Source organism: Rattus norvegicus, chromosome 1 (assembly GCF_036323735.1).
Source record: "Rattus norvegicus strain BN/NHsdMcwi chromosome 1, GRCr8, whole genome shotgun sequence".
Classification (NCBI taxonomy): Eukaryota; Metazoa; Chordata; class Mammalia; order Rodentia; family Muridae; genus Rattus; species Rattus norvegicus.
The window spans coordinates 247358196-247380024 of NC_086019.1; the positions used below are offsets into that span (position 1 = coordinate 247358196).

At 38.8% G+C, this 21829-nt stretch overlaps 1 protein-coding gene across 1 annotated transcript in view; it reads left to right on the forward strand.

Annotated features, from left to right (window-relative positions):
- The window catches only part of LOC120098584 (cytochrome P450 2C7-like), a 266275-nt gene that overhangs the window by 221140 nt on the left and 23306 nt on the right, over window positions 1-21829 (forward strand). The window contains exons 5-6 of the mRNA XM_063280345.1: window positions 17638-17814; window positions 19010-19151. Coding sequence (XP_063136415.1) covers window positions 17638-17814; window positions 19010-19151 — 319 coding nt within the window. The remainder of the gene's footprint in view (window positions 1-17637; window positions 17815-19009; window positions 19152-21829) is intronic.

The window sequence follows — 21829 nt, forward strand, 5'->3', positions numbered from 1 at the left end:
AGACTATACATGGACTGACCCTGGACTCTGACCCCATAGGTAGCAATGAATATCCTAGTAAGAGCACCAGTGGAAGGGGAAGCCCTGGGTCCTGCTAAGACTGAACTCCCAGTGAACTAGACTATGGGGGGAGGGCGGCAATGGGGGGAGAGTTGGGAGGGGAACACCCATAAGGAAGGGGAGGGGGTAGGGGGATGTTTGCCCGGAAACCGGGAAAGGGAATAACACTTGAAATGTATATAAGAAATACTCAAGTTATTAAAAAAAATAAAGAACACATGGAAACAACCCTGGATATAGAAAACCAAAAGAAGAGACAAGGAACTGTAGGGTTTGGCCTAAGCCTACTGACTGGTGTAAAGTAGAATAACAAGGTCATTTTGATTTACATTTCTCTTTTCACTAAGGACTTTGAACATTTCTCTAGGTGCTTCTCTGCCATTCAAGATTCTTCTGTTGTGAATTGTCAGTTTAGTTTTGTACCCCATTTTTTATTGGGTTATATGTTTTTTTGTTGGTTAGCTCCTTGAGTTCTTTATGTGTTTTGGATATTAGCCCCTTACCAGATATGGGGTTAGTGAAGATGTTTTCCCAATCTGTAGGATGTTGACTTGTCTTATTGAGTATGCCCTTTGCCTTACAGAAATTTCCAGTTTCTTGATCTTAGGGTGAGACATTGGAGTTCTGTTTAGTAATTTCCCCCTGTGAAAGTAATTTCAAGGGTCTTTCCCACTTTCTCTTCTATTTGATTCAGTGTGTCTAGTTTTATGTTGAGGTCCTTCATCCACTTGCACTTGACCTTTGTGTATAGTGAAAAATATGGGTCTATTTTCATTTTTTAGCATACAAACTGCCAGTTAGATCAGCACCATTTACTGAAGATGCTTCCCCCCCCATTGTATATTTTTAGTTTCTTTGTCAAATATCAAGTGTATGTAAGTGTGTGGTTTTATTTCTGGGTCTTCAATTTTATTCCATTGATTAACCTTTGCGTCTCTGTACCAATACCATGCACTTTTTTTATCACTACTGCCTTGTAGCAGAGCTTGAGGTCAGAGATGGTGATTCACCCAGCAGTTCTTTTATTGTTAAGAATTATTTTTTGGCTACTCTTGGATTTTTGACTTTTCAGATGAATTTGATAATTGCTTTTTCCATGTGTTTGAAGAAGTATGTTGGGATTTTGATGTGGACTGCATTAAATCTGTAGATTGCCTTTGGTAGGGTGGCCATTTTTACTATGTTAATTCTGCCAATCCATGAGCATGGGAGATTTCTGAGATCTCTGAGATTTCTGAGGTCTTCTTTCATTTCTTTCTTGAGTTCTTATCATAATGATATTTCAGTTGTTTGGTTAGAGTAACACCAAGATATCTAATATTATCTGTGGCTTTTGTGAAGGGAGTTGTGTCCCTTTTTCCTCCAGTCCATTTATCATTTGCATAAAGGAAGGCTACTAATTTATTTTAGTTAATTTTATATCCGGCCACATTGCTGAAGTTATTTATCACATTAGGGTTCTTTCCAGGTTCTGGCTATTATAAATTTGACTGGTACAAACATAGTGGAGCCTGTGTCATTGTGGTAGTTTGGAGCTTCATTTGGGGATATAAACAGTGTGGTATAGCTGGGTCCTCAGGCAGTACAATGTGCAATATTCTGAGGAAACTCCAGACTGATTTCCAGAGATTGTACTAGTTTGCAATCCCACCAACAGTGTTCTTCTTTCTCCATATCCTCTCCAGCATCTGTTGTCACCTGAGTTTTGATTTTAGCCTTTCTGACTGGTGTGAGGTGGAATCTCAGGGATATTTTGATTTGCATTTCCATGATGACTAAGGATGTTGAATATTTTTTAATTACTTCTTAGTCATTCAATATTCCTCAGCTGAGAATACCTTGTTTAGCTCTGTTCCCCATTTTAATAGGGTTATTTGGCTCTCTGGAGTATAACTTCTTAAGTTATTTGTATATATTGGAAATTATCCTTCTATTGGATGCATTATTGGTAAAGATCTTTTCCTAATCTATTGGTTCCTAATGACAGTGTCATTTGCCTTACAGAAGCTTGGTAGTTGTATGAGGTCCTATTTGTTGATTCTTAATCTTAGAGCATAAGTCATTGGTTTTTTTGTTCAGGAAATTTTCCCCAGTGCCCATGTGCCCCAATTTTTCTTCTATTAGTTCGAGTGTATCTGGCTTGAGGTTGACGTCCTTTATCCATTTGGACTTAAGCTTCATACAAGTCAGTAAGAATGGGTTGATTTACATTCTTCTACATGCTGACCTTCAGTACCAGTTGTTGAAACTGCTATCTTTTTTCCGCTGGACAGTTTTAGCTCTTTTGTCAAATATCATGTGACTATAGGTGTGTGGGTTTCTTTCTGGGTCTTTAATTCTATTCCACCGATCTACCTGCCTTTATCTGTACCTATACCATACAGTTATTTTTTTATCACTATTGCTATGTAATACTGCTTGAGGTCAGGGATGGTGATTCTCCCAGAATTTCTTTTATTGTTGTAGATAGTTTTTGCTATTCTAGGTTTTTGGTTATTTCAAATGAATTTTGCAAATTGCTCTTTCTAACTCTATGATGAATTGAGTTGGAATTTTGATGGGGATTGTATTGAATTTATAGATTGCTTTTTGCAAAATGGCCATTTTAGTATATTAATCCTGCATTCCTTGAGCATTAGAAGTCTTTGCATCTTCTGAGATCTTCATCAGTTTCTTTCCTCAGAGATATGAAATTCTTGTCATACAGATATTTGACTTGCTTCATTTTTATTTTTTTTCAAAGCAGTCTTCAGATTTCCACTCCTATTATATATTTGTTTACTGCAACAGACTACTTTCTTTTTTTTTATTAACTTGAGTATTTCTTATATACATTTCGAGTGTTATTCCCTTTCCCGGTATCCGCGCAAACATCCCCCTCCCACCTCCCCTTCCTTATGGGTGTTCCCCTCCCAACCCTCCCCCCATTGCCGCCCTCCCCCCACCAGTCTAGTTCACTGGGGGTTCAGTCTTAGCAGGACCCAGGGCTTCCCCTTCCACTGGTGCTCTTACTAGGATATTCATTGCTACCTATGAGGTCAGAGTCCAGGGTCAGTCCATGTATAGTCTTTAGGTAGTGGCTTAGTCCCTGGAAGCTCTGGTTGCTTGGCATTGTTGTACATATGGGGTCTCGAGCCCCTTCAAGCTCTTCCAGTTCTTTCTCTGATTCCTTCAACGGGGGTCCTATTCTCAGTTCAGTGGTTTGCTGCTGGCATTCGCCTCTGTATTTGCTGTATTCTGGCTGTGTCTCTCAGGAGCGATCTACATCCAGCTCCTGTCGGTCTGCACTTCTTTGCTTCATCCATCTTGTCTAATTGGGTGGCTGTATATGTATGGGCCACATGTGGGGCAGGCTCTGAATGGGTGTTCCTTCAGTCTCTGTTTTAATCTTTGCCTCTCTCTTCCCTGCCAAGTGTATTCTTGTTCCCCTTTTAAAGAAGGAGTGAAGCATTCACATTTTGATCATCCGTCTTGAGTTTCATTTGTTCTAGGCATCTAGGGTAATTGCTTCATTAGAGTCACAGCGAGGTATTTTTTTTTTATTTATGACTATACTGAATGGTGTCATTTCCCTAATTTATTTCTCTGCCCGTTTATCCTTTGAGTAGAGGAAGGCTACTAATTTATTTAAGTTAATTTTAAATAAAGCCACTTTGCTTTAGTGGTTTATCAGGCTTAGTCATTCTCTGGTCGAACTTTTGGAGTCATTTAAGTGAACTATCATAGCATCTGCCAACAGTGACATTTTGACTTCTACCTTTGCAATTTGTATCCCTTTGACTCCTTTTTGTTGTCTGTTTCCTCTGGCTAGGATTTCAAGTACTATATTGAATAAGTAGGAAGGGAGTGGGCAGCCTTTCCTAGTCCCCTATATTAGTGGGATTTCTTCAAGTTTCTCTCCATTTAGATTAATGTTGACTACTGGTTTGCTCTACATTGCATTTACTATGTTTAGGTATGGGCCTTGAATTCCTATTCTTTCCAGGACTTTTATCATGAAGGGGTGTTGAATTTTGTCAAATGCTTTCTCAACATCTAATGAAATGAACATGTGTTTTTTTCCTTTGATTTTATTTACATGGGGAATTACATTGATGGAATTCCATATATTGAACTATCTCTGCATTCCTGGGATGAAGCCTACCTGATCATGATGGATGATCACTTTGATGTGTTCTTGGATTTGGTTGTGAGAAGTGTTTTGAAGATTTTTTTGCATCAATATTCATAAAGGAAATTGGTCTGAAGTACTCTTTCTTTGTGTGGTTTAGGTATAAGCCTAATTGTGGCTTCATAAAAGGAATTTAGTAGTGCTCCTTCTGTTTTTAGTTCGAGGATACTTTGGACAGTATTGGTACGAGGTCTTCTATGAAGGTCGGATAGAATTCTGCTCTAAACCCATCTGGTCCTGGGCTCTTTTTTGTTGGGAAACTTTTAAGAACTGCTTCTTTTTTTTTTTTTTTTTTTTTAGGATTTATAGGATTGCTTAGATGGTTTATCTGATCCTTATTTAACTTTGTTACTTGGTATCTGTTTAGAAAGGACTGAAAGAGCTTGAAGGGGCTTGAGACCCCATATGAACAACAGTGCCAACCAACCAGAACTTCCAGGGACTAAGCCACAACCCAAAGACTATACATGGACTGACCCTGGGCTCCTTATTAATTTGAGTATTTCTTATTTACATTTTGATTGTTATTCCCCTTCCGGGTTTCCAGGCCAACATCCCCCTATCCCCTCCCCCTCCCCTTCTGTATGGGTGTTCCCCTCCCCGTCCTCCCCCCATTACCACCCTTCCCCCAAACTCTCACGTTCACTGGGGGTTCAGTCTTGGCAGGACCAAGGACTTCCCCTCCCACTGGTGCTCTTACTAGGCTGTTCATTGCTACCTATGAGGTTGGAACCCAGGGTCAGTACATGTATAGTCTTTGGAGAGTAGCTTAGTCCTGGAAGCTCTGGTTGGTTGACATTGTTGTTCATATGGGGTTTCGAGCCCCTTCAAGCTCTTTCAGTCCTTTCTAAGATTATTTCTCCCTGTTTATTTCTGATTTGGGTAATTTGGATACACCCTCTGGTTAGTCTGGCTATGGATTTATCTCTCTTGTTGATTTTCTCAAAGAACCAGCTCCTGGTTTTGTTTACTCTTTTTTTTTTTTTTTTTTTTTTTTTTTTTTTTTTTTTGGAGCTGGGGACCGAACCCAGGGCCTTGCGCTTCCTAGGTAAGCGCTCTACCACTGAGCTAAATCCCCAGCCCCTTTGTTTACTCTTTATGTAGTCCTTTTTGTTTCTACTTGGTCAGTTTCAGCCCTGAGTTTGAGTATTTCCTGCCTTCTACTCCTCTTGCATTTGCTTCTTTTTGTTCTAGAGCTTTTACATTTGCTGTCAAGTTGCTAATGTATGATCTCTCCTGTTTCTTTTTGGAGGCAGTCAGAGCTATGAGTTTTCCTCTTAGCCATACTTTCATTGTGTCCCATAAGTTTGCGTATGTTGTGCCTTCATTGTCATTAAATTCTCAAAAGTGTTTAATTTCTTTCTTTATTTCTTGATCAAGTTATCGTTGAGTAGGTCATTGTTCAATATCCAAGTACATGTTGGCTTTCTGTCTTTATTGTTGTTATTGAAGACCAGCTTTAGTCTGTGGTGATCTGATAGGATGCATGGGATTATTTCAATCTCCTTGTATTTGTTGAGGCCTGTTTTGTGACCGATTATATGGTCAATTTGGAGAAGGTACCATGAGTTGCTGAGAAGAAGGTATATCCTTTTGTTTTAGGATGAAATGTTCTATAAATATCTGTTAAATCCATTGGGTTCATAACTTCTGTTAGTTTCTCTATGTCTCTGTTTAGTTTCTGTTTCCATGATCTGTACATTAATGGGAGTGAGGTGTTGAAATCTCCTGCTATTATTGTGTGGGGTGAAATATGTGCTTCGATGATGATGAAGTGTCTTTCCTCATCTTTCTTGATAACTTTTGGTTAAAAGTTGATTTTATTCAATATTAAAAAAAATGACTACCCCAGCTTGTTTCTTCAGACCATTTGCTTGCAAAGTTTTTTCCAGCCTTTTAGTCTGAGGTAGTGACTGTCTTTGAGATGTGTTTTCTCTATGCAGCAAAATGTTGGGTCCTCTTTACATATCTGGTCTGTTAGTCTATGTTTTTATTAGGGAATTTAGTTTATTGATGGGTTTATCATGAAATATCTTGGTTTTTCGTTCTATGTTAATTGAGAGTTTTGTTAGATACAGTAGCCTGGGCTGGGATTTGTGTTCTCTTAGGGTCTGTATGATATCTGCCCAGGATCTTCTGGCTTTCATAGTCACTGGTTAATGTCTAATGTAATTCTGATAGTTCTGCCTTTATATGTTACTTGACATTTTTCCCCTCCTGATTTTAATATTCTTCTTTTGTTTTGTATATTTGGTATTTTGACTTTCATCTGACAGGAGGAATTTCTTTTCTGGTCCAATTTATTTCAAGTTCTGTATGCTTCTTGTTTGTTTATGGGCATCTCTTTTTTTAGGTTAGGGAAGTTATATTCTATCATTTTGTTGAAGATATTTACTAGCCTTTATGTTGGGAGTCTTAGCTCTCTTCTATACCTATTACCTTTAGGTTTGATCTTCTCATTGTGTCCTGGATTTTCTGAATGTTTTGGATTAGGAGGTTTCTTCATTTTACATTATCTTTGATGGTTGTGTCAATGCTTTCTATGTTATCTTCTGCCCCTGGGATTCTCTCTTCTATCTCTTGTATTCTGTTGGTGATGCTTGTGTGTATGACTACTGATCTCTTTCATAGTTTTCAATCTCCAGTGTTGTCTCTCTTCATGATTTTTTTATTGTTTCTATTCACCCTTTTAAACCCTGGAGGGTTTTGTTCAATTCCTTCACCTGTTTTCTTGTGTTTTCCTGTAATTTTTTAAGGGATTTTTGTGTTTCATCTTGGCTTCTACATGTTTACCTGTGTTGTTCTGAATTTTTTTAAAGGGAGTTATTTATGTCCTTCTTAAAGTCCTCTATCATCATCATGAGATGTGATTTTAAATCCAAATATTGCCATTTCGGTGTGTTTGGATATCCAGTATTTGCTTTGTTGGAGTAACAGGGCTCTGATGATCCTAAGCACTTTTGCTTTCTGTTGCTTAGGTTCCTGCCCTTGCTTCTCTCCATTAGGTGGTCTCTGGTGTTAGCTGGCCTTGCTCTTTCTGACAGAGGCTTGACCCTCCTGTAGACCTGTTTTCTTCCAGCCAGATCTGGGTAGAAAGAGCTGTGGGACTGTTTATCTCTGGGTGCAGGCTGAAACAAGTAGGGTCTTGCCCCAGAGTGCTCCTGGGTTTTTTTGTCCTGAGGGTTCTAGGTGGGTCACTTGGAGCAGAAAATTTGGTCTTATGTCTGCTCTTAGACAGACAGGTAGATCAGTGGAATAGAATTGAAGACCCAGAAATGAACCCACACACATATGATCACTTGATATTTGACAAAGGAGCTCAAACCATACAGTGGAAAAAATAACATTTTCAACAAATGGTGCTAGTTCAATCGAAGGTAAGAATGTAGAAGAATACTAATTGATCCATTCTTTTTTCCATATACAAATCTTAAGTCCAAGTAGATTATGGACATCCACATAAAACCAGATACACTCAAACTAATAGAAGAAAAATTTGGGAAGAGCCTTGAACACATAGGTATAGGGGAAAATATCCTGAACAAAACACCAATGGCTTATGCTCTAAGATCAAGAATTGACAAATGGGACCTCATAATACTGCAAAGCTTCTGTAAGGCAAAAGACACTGTCATTAGAACAAAACAGCAACCAATATATTGGGAAATGATATTTACCAATCCTACATCCAATAGACAGCTAATATTCAATATATACAAAGATCTCAAGAATTTAGACTCCAGAGAGTCAAATTACCCTATTAAAAATGGGGTACAGAGCTAAACAAGATATTCGCTGTTGAGGAACATCTAATGACTCAGAAATACGTAAGGAAATGTTCAACATCCTTTGTCATCATGGAAATGCAAATCAAAACAAGCCTGAGATTCTACCTCAGACCAGTCAGAATGGCTAAGGTCAAAAACTCAAGTGACAACAGATGCTGACAAGGATGTGGAGAAAGAGGAACACTCCTCCATTGTTGATGGGATTGAAAGCTGGTCAAACCATTCTGGATATTAGTGCGGAGCCTTCTCAAAAAATTGGACATTTTACTGAGGACCCAGCTATTCCACTCCTGGACATATACACAAATGGTGCTCAAACATACAACAAGGACACATAGTCTACTCTGTTCATAGCCACCTTATTTATAAGAGCCAGAAGGTGGAAAGAACCCAGATGCCCTTGAACAGTGGAATGGATACATAAAATGTGGTACATTTACAGAATGGAGTACTACTCATTTAACAAAAGAATGACTTAATGAAATTCATAGGCAAATGAATGGAACTAGAAAATATCCTGAGTGAGGTAACCCAATCACAAAAAAACACACAGGGTATGCACTCACTGATAAATGAATATTAGCCCAAAAGCTCAAATTACCTATGATACAATCCACAGACCACATGAAGCTCAGGAAGGAAGACCAAAGTTTGGATGCTTCTGTCTGTCTTAAAAATATTCATAGGAGGAGATATGGAGACAAAGTTTGGAGCAGAGACTGAAGGAATGGTAGACAGTATTGCTGAAGCCACGAAGTGCATGCCGACAGGAGCCTGGCATATCTGTCTCCTGAGAAGCTCAGTCAGAACGTGACAAATACAGAGGTGAATGATAGAAGCAAACCATTGACCTGAGAAAGGGGTCCGCGTTGGAGGAGTTAGAGAAAGGGTGGAAAGAGTTGAAGGGGCTGGCAGCCCCATTAGAACAACAATACCAACCAATCAGAGCTCCCAGGGACAAAATCACTACTCAAAGACTACCCATGAACCGAACCATGGCTCCAGCTTTATATGTAGCAGAGGATGGTCTTGTTGGGCACAATGAAAGGAGAAGCCATTGGTCCTTGCAAGGCTGAACCCTCCTTCTCCAAGTGTAGGGGAGTATCAGGGCAGGGAGGAGGGCAGGGGGTGGCTGGAGAGGGGGAACACACTTATAGTGGGAGAGGGCGGGATAGGGGGCTTATAGATGGGAAACAGCGAAAGAGAATAACATTTGAAGGCAAATAAAAAATATCCAGGATGGGGGGAGGACCAGCTAGAAGGGGATAGGTATTAAGCGTGTTGGGTTTTGTGGCCATGGTGAGTCCCCAAATCCAATGGCCCCCAGCAGCATCTGTGGGACTTCGGGGCTGGGTTCATACAAAATGTTAAATGCAGTGGATCCTTTGGAATGTCTCAGGGTATAGCCTCTTCTGGGGAGGAGTCTAGCTAGCAGTCTGTCCCAGCAGAAAAGTGGAGGTGGCAGAGGCTATCTGGTTTTGTTTTTGTTTTGTTTATTTTTTTGTTATTCCAAATATATTTGCAAATTGTTCTTTCTTACTCCATGAAGAATTGAGTTGGAAATTTGATGAGGATTGCTTTGAATCTGTAGATTGCTTTTAGCAAGGTGCCAGTTTTTACTAGATTAATCCTGCCAATCCATGAGCATGGGAGATCTTTTCAGTTTCTGAGATCTTCAATTTCTTTCTTCAGAGACTTGAAGTTTTTTGTCATAGGATCTTTCACTTGCTTGGTTAGAGTCACACCCAGGTATTTTATATTATTTGTGACTATTGTGAAAGCTGTCACTTCCCTCATTTCTTTCTTAGCCTGTTTATCCTTTTGAGCAGAGGAAGGCTACTGTTTTATTTGAGTCAACTTTTGTCCGGCCAATTTGTTGGAGTTGTTTATCATGTTTAACAGTTTCTGGTGTAATTTTTGGAGTCGTACATATATTATCATATCATCTGCAAATATTGATATTTTAACATTTACTTTTCTAATCTGCATCCCTTTGATTTCTTTTTGTTGTATAATTTCTCTGGGTAGGACTTCAAGTGCTATATTAAATAGGTAGGGAGAGATTAGGCAGCCTTGTCTAGTCACTGATTTTAGTGGCATGGCTTCAAATTTCTCTCTTGATGTTGGCCACTGATTGGCTGTATATTACTTTTACTATGTTCAGGTATGGGCCTTGAATTCTTTATCTTTCCAAGACTTTTATCATGATGGAGTGTTGAATTTTGTCAAATGCTTTCTCAGCAGTTAATGAAAGGATCATATAGTATTTTTTTTTGAGTTTGTTTTATAGTGGATCACATTAATGGATTTCTGTATATTGAACTATCCCTGTGTCCCTGGAATGAAGCCTACTTGATCATGATGGATGATCATTTTGTTGTGTTCTTCGATTCAATTTGTGAGAATTTTATTGAGTATTTTTGCATCATTATTCATAAGAGAAATTGGTCCAAATTTCTCTTTCTTTGTTGGGTCTTTGTTGTCATTTAATTATAAACGTAATTGTGGCTTCATGGAATGAATTGAATAGTATTTCTTCTGTTGCTATTTTATGGAATAATTTGAGAGTATTAGTATTAGGACTTCTTTGATGGTCTGATAGAATTCTGCACTAAACTGATCTGGTTTGGGGCTTCTTTTTGATTGGGAGACTATTTTTTCCATGTGGAGAGGTTTAATGAGAGAAGAAGAGAGAAGAGGAAAGAAGGCTAGCCATGGGCATATGGGGGAGGGGGAGGGAGTATGGGGAGAAAAGAGACAAGGAAGAGCAGAGAAGAACAGAGAGAACAAGCCGGAGATATTTTTAATGACTGCTTCTATTTCTTTAGGGATTATGGGAGTGTTTAGATGGTTTATCTGATTCTGATTTAACTGGTGTCTGTCCAGGATATTTTCCATTTCCTCCAGATTTTCCAATTTTGTTGAGTATAGACTTTTGTAATAGGATCTGTTGATTTTTTTTCAACTTTCTTGGTTTCTGTTGTTTGTCTCCCTCTTCATTTCTGATTATGTTAATTTGGATACACTCTCTGTGCTCTCTGATTAGTCTGGCTAAGGGTTTATCTATCTTGTTGAGTTTCTCAAAGAACCAGCTCCTGGTTTTGTTGATTTTGTTTCTACTCGGTTGATTTCAGCCCTGAATTCGATTGTTTCCTGTCATTACTCCTCTTGGGTGTATTTGTTTCTTTTTGTTCTAGAACTTTTAGGTGTGCTGTCAAGCTGCTACTGTATGTTCTCTCCTGTTTCATTTTGGAGGCACTCACAGCTATAAGTTTTCTTTTTAGCACTACTTTCATTGTGTCCCATAAATTTGGGCATGTTGTGACTTCATTTCTATTGAGTTCTAAAAAGTCTTCATTTTCTTTATTTCTTCTTTGACTAAGTTATCATTGAGTATAATGTATTCAGCTTCCATGTGTATGTGTGCTTTCTGTTGATTTTGTTGTTGAAGAACAGCCTTATTCCATGGTCATCTGATAGAATGCATGGGACTATTTCAATCTTCTTATATTTGTTGAGACCTGTTTTGGGACTGATTATATGATCAATTTTGGAGAAAGTCTTATGATGTTCTGAGAAGAAAGTATATTCTTTTGTTTTAGCATGAAATGTTCTATAGGTATCTGTTAAAACCATTTGGTTCATAACTTCTGTTCCTTTTACTGTATCTCTGTTCAATTTCTGTTTCCATGATCTATCCATTGGTGAGAGTGGAATGTTGAAGTCTCCAACTATTATTGTTTGAGGTACATTCTGTTCTTTTATCTTTAGTAAAATTTCTTTTATGAATGTGGTTGCCATTGCATTGGGATAATAGTTGTCTAGAATTGAGAGTTCAGCTTGATGGATTTTTCCTTTGATGAATATGAAATGTCCTTCCTTATCTTTTTTAATAACTTTTCTTTGAAAATCGATCATATTCGATATTAGAATGGCTACTACAACTTTTTTTGTGGGGACCATTTGCTTGGAAAATGTATTTTCCAGTCTTTTACTCTGAGATAGTGTCTGTTTTTCTCACCGTGCTTTGTTTTTTTTATGGAGCAAAATGCTGGGTCCTGTTAACTTATCCAGTTTGTTAGTCTATGTCTTTTTTTTTTTACCTAACATTTTTTTCCATCTTTATTAAATTGGGTATTTCTTATTTACATTAAAATTGTTATTCCATTTCCAGGTTTCCAGGCCAACATCCCCCTAATCCCTCCTCCTCCCCTTCTATATGGGTGTTTCCCTTCTCATCCTCCCCACATAACCGCCCCCCCAACAATCCTGTTCACTGGGGGTTCAGTCTTGGCAGGACAAAGGGCTTCCCCTTCCACTGGTGCCCTTACTAGATTATCTATTGCTACCTATGAGGATGGAGCCCAGGGTCATTCCATGTATAGTCTTTGGGTAGTGGCTTAGTCCCTGAAAGCTGTGTTTGGTTGGCATTGATATTCATATAGGGTCTCAAGCCCCTTAAAGCTCTCTCAGTCCTTCTTCTGAATCCTTCAATGGGGGTCCCGTTCTCAGTTCCTTGGTTTGCTGCTGTCCGTCGCCTATGTATTTGATGTATTCTGGCTTTGTCTCTCGTTAGAGATCTATATCTGGTTCCTGTCAGCCTGCACTACTTTCCTTCGTCCATCTTGTCTAATTGGGTGGCTGTATATGTATGGGCCACATGTGGGGCAGGTTCTGAATGGGCGTTCCTTCAGCCTCTGTTCTAAACTTTGCCTCCCTGTTCCCTGCCAAGGGTATTCTTGTTCCCTTTTTAAAGGAGTGAAGAATTTGATTATTTCCTGCCTTCTACTCCTCCTGTGTGTATTTGCTTCTTTTTGTTCTAGAGCTTTTAAGTGTGCTGTCAAGCTGCTGATATATGCTCTCTCCTGTTTCTTTCTGCAGGCACGCAGAGCTATGAGTTTTACTCTTAGCACAGCTTTCATTGTGTCCCATTAGTTTGGGTATGCTGTATCTTCATTTTCATTAAATTCTAAGACGTCTTTAATTTTTTTCTTTATTTCTTCCTTGACCAGGTTATCATCGAGTAAAGCATTTTCAACTTCCATGTATAAATGAGCATTCTTTCCTTATTGTTATTGAAGACCAGCTTTAGCCTGTGGTGGTCTGATAGGACACATGGGATTATTTATATGTTTCTGAATCTGTTGAGGCCTTTTTATGACAGATTATATGGTCAATTTTGGAGAAAGTACCATGAGGTGGTGAGAAGAAGGTATATCCTTTTGTTTTAGGATAAAATGTTCTATACACACCTGTTAAGTCCATTTGGTTCATGATTTCTCTTAGTCTGTCTATGTCTCTGTTTAATTTCTATTTCCCTGATCTGTCCATTGATGAGAATGGGGTGTTGAAGTCTCCTACTATTACTGCATGAGGTGCAATGTGTGTTTTGAGCTTTAGTAAGGTTTCTTTTATGTATGTAGGTGCCCTTGTATTTGGAGCATAGAAATTTCGGATTGAGAGTTCATCTTGGTGGATTTTTCCTTTGATGAATATGAAGTGTCCTTCCTTATCTTTTTTGATGACTTTTGGTTGAAAGTCTATTTTATTCGATATTAGAATGGCTACTCCAGCTTGCTTCTTCAGACCATTTTCTTTGAAAGTTGTTTTCCAGCCTTTTACTCTGAGGTAGTGTCTATCATTGTTTCTGAGGTGTGTTTTTGGTAGGCAGCAAAATGTTTGGTCATCATTGCATATCCAGTGTGTTAATCTGTGTCTTTTTATTGAGGAATTGACTCCATTGATTTTGAGAGATATTAAGTTATAGTGATTGTTGCTTCCTGTTTTATTCATGTTTGGATGTGAGATTATGCTTCTGTGCTTGTGTTCTGTTTGTTTTGTTGCAGAACTATTAGTTTCTTGCTTTTTCTAGGGTATAGCTTGCCTCCTTCTGTTGGGCTTTACCATTTATTATTGTTTGTATGGCTGGATTTGTAGAAAGATATTGTGTAAATTTGGTTTTGTCATGGAATTTCTTGGTTTCTCCATCTATGTTAATTGAGAGTTTTGCTGGATACAGTAACCTGGGCTGGCTTTTGTTCTCTCTTAAGGTGTATTTGACATCTATCCAGGATCTTCTGGCTTTCACAGTCTCTGGTGAGAAGTTTGGTGTAATTCTGATATGTCTGCCTTTATATGCTATTTGACCTTTTTCCCTTACTGCTTTTAATATTCTTTCTTTGTTTTGTGCATTTGCTGTTTAGACTATTATGTGATGGGAGGAGTTTCTTTTCTGGTCCAATCTATTTGGAATTCTGTAGGCTTCTTGTATGTTTATGGGCATCTCTTGCTTTAGGTTAGGGAAGTTTTCTTCTATGATTTTGATTTTGTTGAAGATATTTACTGGTCCTTTTTGTTTGGAGTCTTCACTCTCTTCCATACCTATTATCCTTAGGTTTGATCTTCTCATTGTGTCCTGGATTTGCTGTATGTTTTGGACCAGTAGCTTTTTCTGTTTTACATTATCTTTGACAGTTGAGTTGATTATTTTTATGGAATCTCTGCTCCTGAGATTATCTCTTCTATCTCTTGCATTCTGTTGGTGATACTTGTATCTATGGCTCCTTTTCTCTTCCTTTGGTGTTCTATATCCAGGGTTGTCTCCCTTTGTGTTTTCTTTATTGCTTCTATATCCATTTTTATTTCCTTCATCTGTTTGATTGTGTTTTCCTGTAATTCTTTCAGGGACTTTTGCATTTCCCCTCTATAGGCTTCTGCTTGTTTATTTGTGTTTTCCTGCATTTCTCTAAGGGAGTTCTTCATGTCTTTCTTGAAGTTGTCCATCATCATGATCAAATGTGATTTTAAATTTAGATCTTGCTTTTCTGGTGTGTTTGGATATTCAGTGTTTGCTTTGGTGGGAGAATTGAGCTCCGATGATGCCATGTAGTCTTGATTTCTGTTGCTTGGATACCTGCGTTTGCCTCTTGCCATCACGTTGTCTCTGGTGTTACCTTGTTCTGCTATTTCTGACAGTGGTTAGACAGTCCTGTAGGCCTGTTTGTCAGGAGTGCTGTAGACCTGTTTTCCTGTTCTCTTTCAGCCAGTTATGGGAACAGAGTGTTCTGCTTTCAGGTGTGTAGTCTTTCCTGTCTACTGGTCTTCACGTGTTCCTGTGGGTGTGTTTCCTGAGTCTACCAGGCAGGTCAGTGTGAGCAGAAAAGTTGATCTTTTCTCTGGTCTCAAGCCTGGTGTCACTTCTCACACCTGGTTTCTGCTCTCAGTGGGGGCAGCCACCAGAAGGTCCTGCCCCACCTTCACTTGGGACCCTGTGCACACGGGGCACAGTTGGTGCCAGGCATTGTCCTCCAGAGTCAGAATTGTGGGCAGTGAGTAGTTTCCTCTGGCTTTCCAGGCATGTCTGCCCCTCTGAAAGTATAGCTCTCCCTCCCAAGGGTTTTGGGTACTGGGAGCTGTTTGACCAGGACTTTTCAGATCCGGATGCTGTCTGGACTTCAGTGTTGAGTGCCCCTATCCTTCTTTTTCCAGAGGCCCTATACAGTTTCCTCTTGGGCCAGGAATGTGGGCAAGGTGGGAAGTACTGGTGTTCCCTCCTGCCCTGCAGTCTCTGGAGTGCCCACCTTTCTGGGTGGTGAGCTCTCTCCTCCCAAGGGTTTTGGGAGCAGAGAGCTCTGGGCTGGGATCAGTGAGGTTTGGGTCCCAGCTACAAACCGGAAGTGCCTGGTCCCAAAGGCATTTTGTCTTTGAGAGTCCTGAGTCCACCAGGCTGGTCACTTGGAGCAGAAAAGTTGGTCTTACCTCTGGTCTTGAGCCTGGAGTTGCTTCTCCGAGCCAGTGTTTCAGTTCTCCATGAAGGCAGCAACCAGAAGGGCCTGCCCTGCCTTTGCTCGGGACCCTGTGCATAGGGGGCCCAGATGGTTCTAGGCGTTTTCCTCTAGTGTCAGAAATGTAGGCAGAAAGTAGTCTACTCTGGCTTCCTAGGCATGTCTGTCCCTCTGAAGTTCTAGGTCTCCTTCCCACGGGATTTGGGTGCAGGGAGCTGTTTGACTGGGTCCCTTCAGATTAGGGTGATGTCTGGGCCACAGCGTTGAGTGACCCTATCTTACTGTTCCCAGAGGCCCTATACAGTTTCCTCTTGTACCAGGGATGTGGGCAAGGGTGGGCAGTACTGGAAGTCTCTCCTGCACTGCAATCTCAGGAGTTCCCACCTATCTGGCTGGTGAGCTCTCTCTCCCACGGGTTTTGGGAGGAAGGAATTGTGCTTTTTTGGGTTTTTTGAAAGAACTTTACTTTCGTGCCTTTCCTAGCATGTAGTTTCCCTGCTTTTGTTGGAGTTTTTCAATCTATTTGAAGCTCCCACCTCGACCAGCAAGGAAGATGCAATACCGTTGGATTCTTCTCAACAGCCTTTATTGCAGGAACACCTTATTCTTGATACGGGAGACTCCGGGGAACAAAGGCACTCACCTTAAATACAAGACAGAGAGTGGCTGTAAACTTGTCCTCTGGGGATTGGTGGAGTATGAGATACCTTATTAGCATGCATATCACCCTGGCCTTGTAAATGCAAGAGGAAGGCAAAAGACATGGCTATAATGGGTGTAATACCACATACGACCACTAGATGTCAGTGTCATCTTTAGCCGCTCCCAACACTATTATTCTTTGTAGGGATGAATTTGTGTAAAGATATTGTGTAAATTTTGTTTTGCCATGGAATATCTTGGTTTCCTCATTCATGTTAATTGAGAATTTTGCCTTGGTTGGTATTTGTGTTCTATTAGGTTCTGTGTGACATCTGTCCAGGATCTTCTGGCTTTTAGAATCTCTGGTAAGAATTATGTTGTATTTCTAACATGTCTGTATTTATATGACAAGTGACTCCTTTTCCCTTACTGCTTTTAATTTTTTTTTGCATTTGGTGGTTAGATTATTATGTGAGAGTAAGGTATTATTTTCTGGTTCAACCTGTTTGGCTTTCTTTAGTCCTCTTGTATGTTCATGGGCATCTCTTTCTTAAGGTTAGGGACATTTTCTTCTATTATTTTGTTCAAGATATTTACTGGCCCTTTAAGTTAGGAATCTTCACTGTCTTCTATACCTATTATAATTAGGTTTGGTCTTCTCGTTGTTTCCTGGATTTTCTGGATGTTTTGGGTTAGGAGCTCTTTACATTTTGCATTTTCTTTGACTGTTGTGTCAATGTTTTCTATGAAAATTTTGCACCTGAGATTTACTCTTTTACCTTGCTGATGGAGGGTAGGAAGAGCCTTACCTCAGTTACTCTGTGGTTCCTGATCTGTGTGGTCTCCTAGTTGGTCATTCTTGTGCCATTTTTTGTAGCAAAATATTTGTCTAACATGTGAACTTAGGAGCAAAACACTCCTGAGAGACCAGCTCTCTGGGAGGCGTTTGTGTCTGCAGAGTTGTGCCACAGTGTTAACTCTGGGGTGCAGATGGATACCAGAAGACTCCCTACTAAAAGTCTTTTTTAGACATTTTTACAAGCAAAAATTTCTATGTAAAGCATAAATTTACTTATCAGGGTGGATAACATTATTTATATTTGTATTTACTTTTCCTGTCCAAGATATACTGTACTATAAGTTGCACATACATGCATTCTGTGTTTTAAACTTCTATCATTTTCTTTTGTAGATTTGCGATAATTTTCCTGCTATCATTGATTATTTACCAGGAAGACACAGAAAATTACTTAAAAAATTTGCCTTTGCAAAACATTACTTTTTGGCCAAAGTAATACAGCACAAAGAGTCACTGGATATTAACAATCCTCGGGACTTTATTGATTGTTTCCTGATCAAAATGGAACAGGTAAAATGTTAATAAAACTCCAATTTAGTTATGTGACTGCTTGAGCATTTTTTGTTCCATGAATTGTCTGTGTTTACAGGGACATTTAAATGGTTCAGACTGGCAATTTTTGACAAGCACTTTATGTGCCTACTGTGTATATGAATTTTCAGTAAACATTCCAGACATTACAAAGTTCAGTAATTTGATTATATTGGCCGTATTTTGTAGACAAAAATAACCTTAATAAAGATTCATAGGATGCAATGTGTCCATAAAATGGATATATTTCCAAAATTCTCAGAAAATGTCATGTCATATAATAGAGATGAATACTGTCTTTGTAGACAATATATCAAAACTTAGAAAAGCAGTTCAAGATAGGCAGACTAACTACAACATCTGCAGGTGGAATTTTAAGATACCAAATCTTATAATATTAGCTGTGTATAGGTGAAGGGCTTTCAGATGGAATCTAAGGTGTACGTTGTAGCATGAGAAGTAAATCATTAGTACTAAGGATGAAAGGTTTCTTAACTGTGTAACTTCAACTGAATTTACATGGATATGGAATTATAGATTAATTTTAAGGCACCTATATGAATATATATGCTTCTCTCATGGCTTCATTTTGTTGAAAAGCCACTTGTTTCCATTGAATTCTGTTGGAACTCACCATAAATGTCTTTGTTGGTCTTCGTTTTGTTAGCTCTCCATTCTGATCCACCGTCATATCCACTTATGCTAGCTATGTAATGGATTTTCTTTCTTATTCAAGCAGTATACTTACCTGATGAGTCAGTGACCTTCCAGTTTTCTTTACTACATTTACAATTGAGACCTTTATCGTCATGACTAGCTCCCATATCACAGGACATCTGCTTTTTATCCTTATGTATGTTATGAGTAAAACCTGTTTTTTACAAAAAGGAAATGGGGACCATTTCTTTTGTTTATCTATTTTTGGGAATGCAGTAGGCTTCATGTCGCACCTGACTAAAGAGTCTCATGAAAAATTTTCCACACAAGAAACTTGGTGTAAGATTGGAAGATAGGGCAGGGGGTGTACATATCTCCTGAACACAGGCCAGTTTCTTCGTTTGCTAAACTCTGTAAGGTCTGGCAGGTCAAACTTTCCATGTATAAATAATTTTATTCACTCTAATATGCACATTGACAAATTATTTGCTGGATAACACAGTCAAACCGTTCCTAGGAAAAACACAACCCAAAGACGGAGTTTACTTGTAAGAACTTGATCTTCACAGCAGCTGATCTCTTTGCTGCTGGGACAGAGACAACTAGTCCAACCCTGAGGTACTCTCTGCTGCTCCTGCTCAAGTATCCAGAAGTGACAGGTAAGGACATAGGTGGGAAGCAAGTGGTTTCAGAACAAAATTAGAAGATACCCCTGAATTCTTCATTTTGCTTGTCTAAGAGAAGCCTCACAATTTAATCTTTTGCAGAACTACAATCTGTTACATTTTCCAGTAGGACCGAAGTGAGATATCTTAGTCCATAACAGAGGGGGATGCTGTATAAAAGTGAAGACACAAGGCAGGAGAAAAAAAATAAAGATTTCTAAAGTCCAGATTTAGTGCATAAATTTCATAGCAAGTGATTGTGTTCGTACAAATTGTTTTAAAAATACAAGTTAGTTTAAATAGGAAAAAGCTATACTGAATAGCAGATCCATTCTCGAAGGTATTTTTACTTATTCTTATAATTCTTTTCTTGTTATAGAAACTTTTTTTACAGAAAATAAATATCAGTTTTAGAATTTAATGAGAGGACATCTCCTTTTAGGCAGAATTTCTAAAAAATCTTCACATCTGTTATTTTAGAAATCTGCTTCCCTAAAATATTATTTAACAAAGAACAAATTATTGAGGAACTATAAATTTTTAAATTAAAATTTTTCTATGTATATGAATGTTTTGCCTACATTTATTTCTGTGTACCATGTGCATGCCTATTGCCCACAGAGGTTAGAAGAGGGAATCATAGATCTAGAACTGTAGGTTATACATGGTTATGATCCAATGTATGAATGATGGGGAATGAATCTAGGTCTTTTCAGGAGCAACAAGTTCTCTTAACCTCTCAGCCATTTTTCTTATCTTTATTAAGTAGTTAATCAATTAACAAACCCAAACACTGCTCCCCCTCCCAGCCCTTCCCTCACAGAGTCCCTCCTCTCTCCCATTCTCTTCTGAGAGGGTGAGGCCCTCTAGGTTTTCTCCAACCCTGGCACATCAAGTATCTGGCAGATTAGGTTCATTCTCCCACTTAGGCCCAACAAGATAGCCCTATAATTTTCTCTTTTAAGAACATCTCTATAATTTTTATTAAAGAGTTACAAACAAGAGCAGTCAGATGCCTCAATGAGGAAATGTTCTTGCTGAAAATCTACATTCCTTGCTCCCAGGTATATAGTGGAAGAAGAGAATGGACTCCTTGATGTCATAGGTCTTCCTCCATACACACACTGCAGCACATGCAAAACTGCACATCCACATACCCACATTCATGTCCTCATGTGAATGCATGCACATGCATACACATACTACACACACACACACACACACACACACACACACACACACACACACACCACATACAAAGTCAGAGAGAGAGAGGGGGAGGGAGAGAGAGAGAGAGAGAGAGAGAGAGAGAGAGAGAGAATAAAAAATGTAAGAAAGTAACCTGAACTATGTCACACATGTGAAAAAAACTTTGCAATTTTGCCACAAGTACACTCAAGTGATGATTACTTTTTCTTTTTTCCGTTTTTAATGGATTATTTTATTTGTTTACATTTCCAATGTTGGAAAATTTTTTCCAGCCTCATACCCTAAGGTAGTATCTGTCTTTATCACTGAGAATTGTTTCCTGTATGTACAAACATGCTTGGTCCTATTTATATAACCAGTATGCTAGTGTACGTCTTTTTATTGGGGAATTGAGCCCATTGCTATTGAGAGATATTCACTACTAATGATTGTTGCTTCCTGATATTTTTGTTGTTAGAGGAGGTTTTATTGTTTGTGTGGTTCTCTTCTTTTGTTTTTGTTTTTTTGACAGAAGATTAATTTCTTGTTTTTTCTTGGGTGCAATTTCCCTCCCTGTGTTGGGATTTTTTTCTGTCATCCCTTGTAGGGCTGGATTGGTTTTGTCAAATTTGGTTTTGTCATGGTTTCTTCTTCTATGGTAATTGAGTGTTTTGCTGGATATGGTAGCCTGGGCTGGCATTTTTGTTCTCTTTGGGTCTGTATGACATCTGTTCAAGACCTTCTGGCTTTTAGTGTATCTGTTGAAAAGTATGGTGTAATTCTGAGACATCTGCCTTTATATGTTACTTGGCCTTTTATCCTTATCACATCTAATATTCTTTGTTTTGTGCAGTTGGTGTTTTGATTACTATGTGACCAGAGGAACTTCTTTTCTCATCCAATCTATTTGGGTTTCTGTAGATTTCTTGTATGTTTATGGGCATCTCTTTCTTTAGTTAGGGAAGTTATCTTCTATGATTTTCTTGAAGTTGTTTACTCACCTTCTGTGTTGGGAATCTTCACTCTCTTCTATTCCTATTATTCTTCGGTTTGGTCTTTTCATCCTAAATTTCTTGGATGTTTTGGGCTAGGAGCTTTTTTGCCCTTTGCCTGGTACTGTTGTGTCAATATCTTCTTTGCTACCTTCCACACTTTAGATTCTCTTTAGATTCTATCTCTTGTATCCTGCTGGTGATGCTTGTATCTGTGATTTCTGTCCTCTTTCCTAGGTTTTCTGACTCCAGGATTGTCTCTCTTTTTGATTTTTTTGATTGTTGCTCTTTCCATTTTTAGATCCTGCACAATTTTGTTCAATTCCTTCACTTATTTGATTGTGTTTTCCTGTATTTATTTATGGCATTTATGTGTTTCTTCTTTAAGGGGTTCTACCTGTTTACCTGTCTTCTCTTGTATTTATTTAAGGGAGCTATTTATTTCCTCCATTAGGTCCTCTATCATCTTCAGGAGATGGGATTTTAGATCAG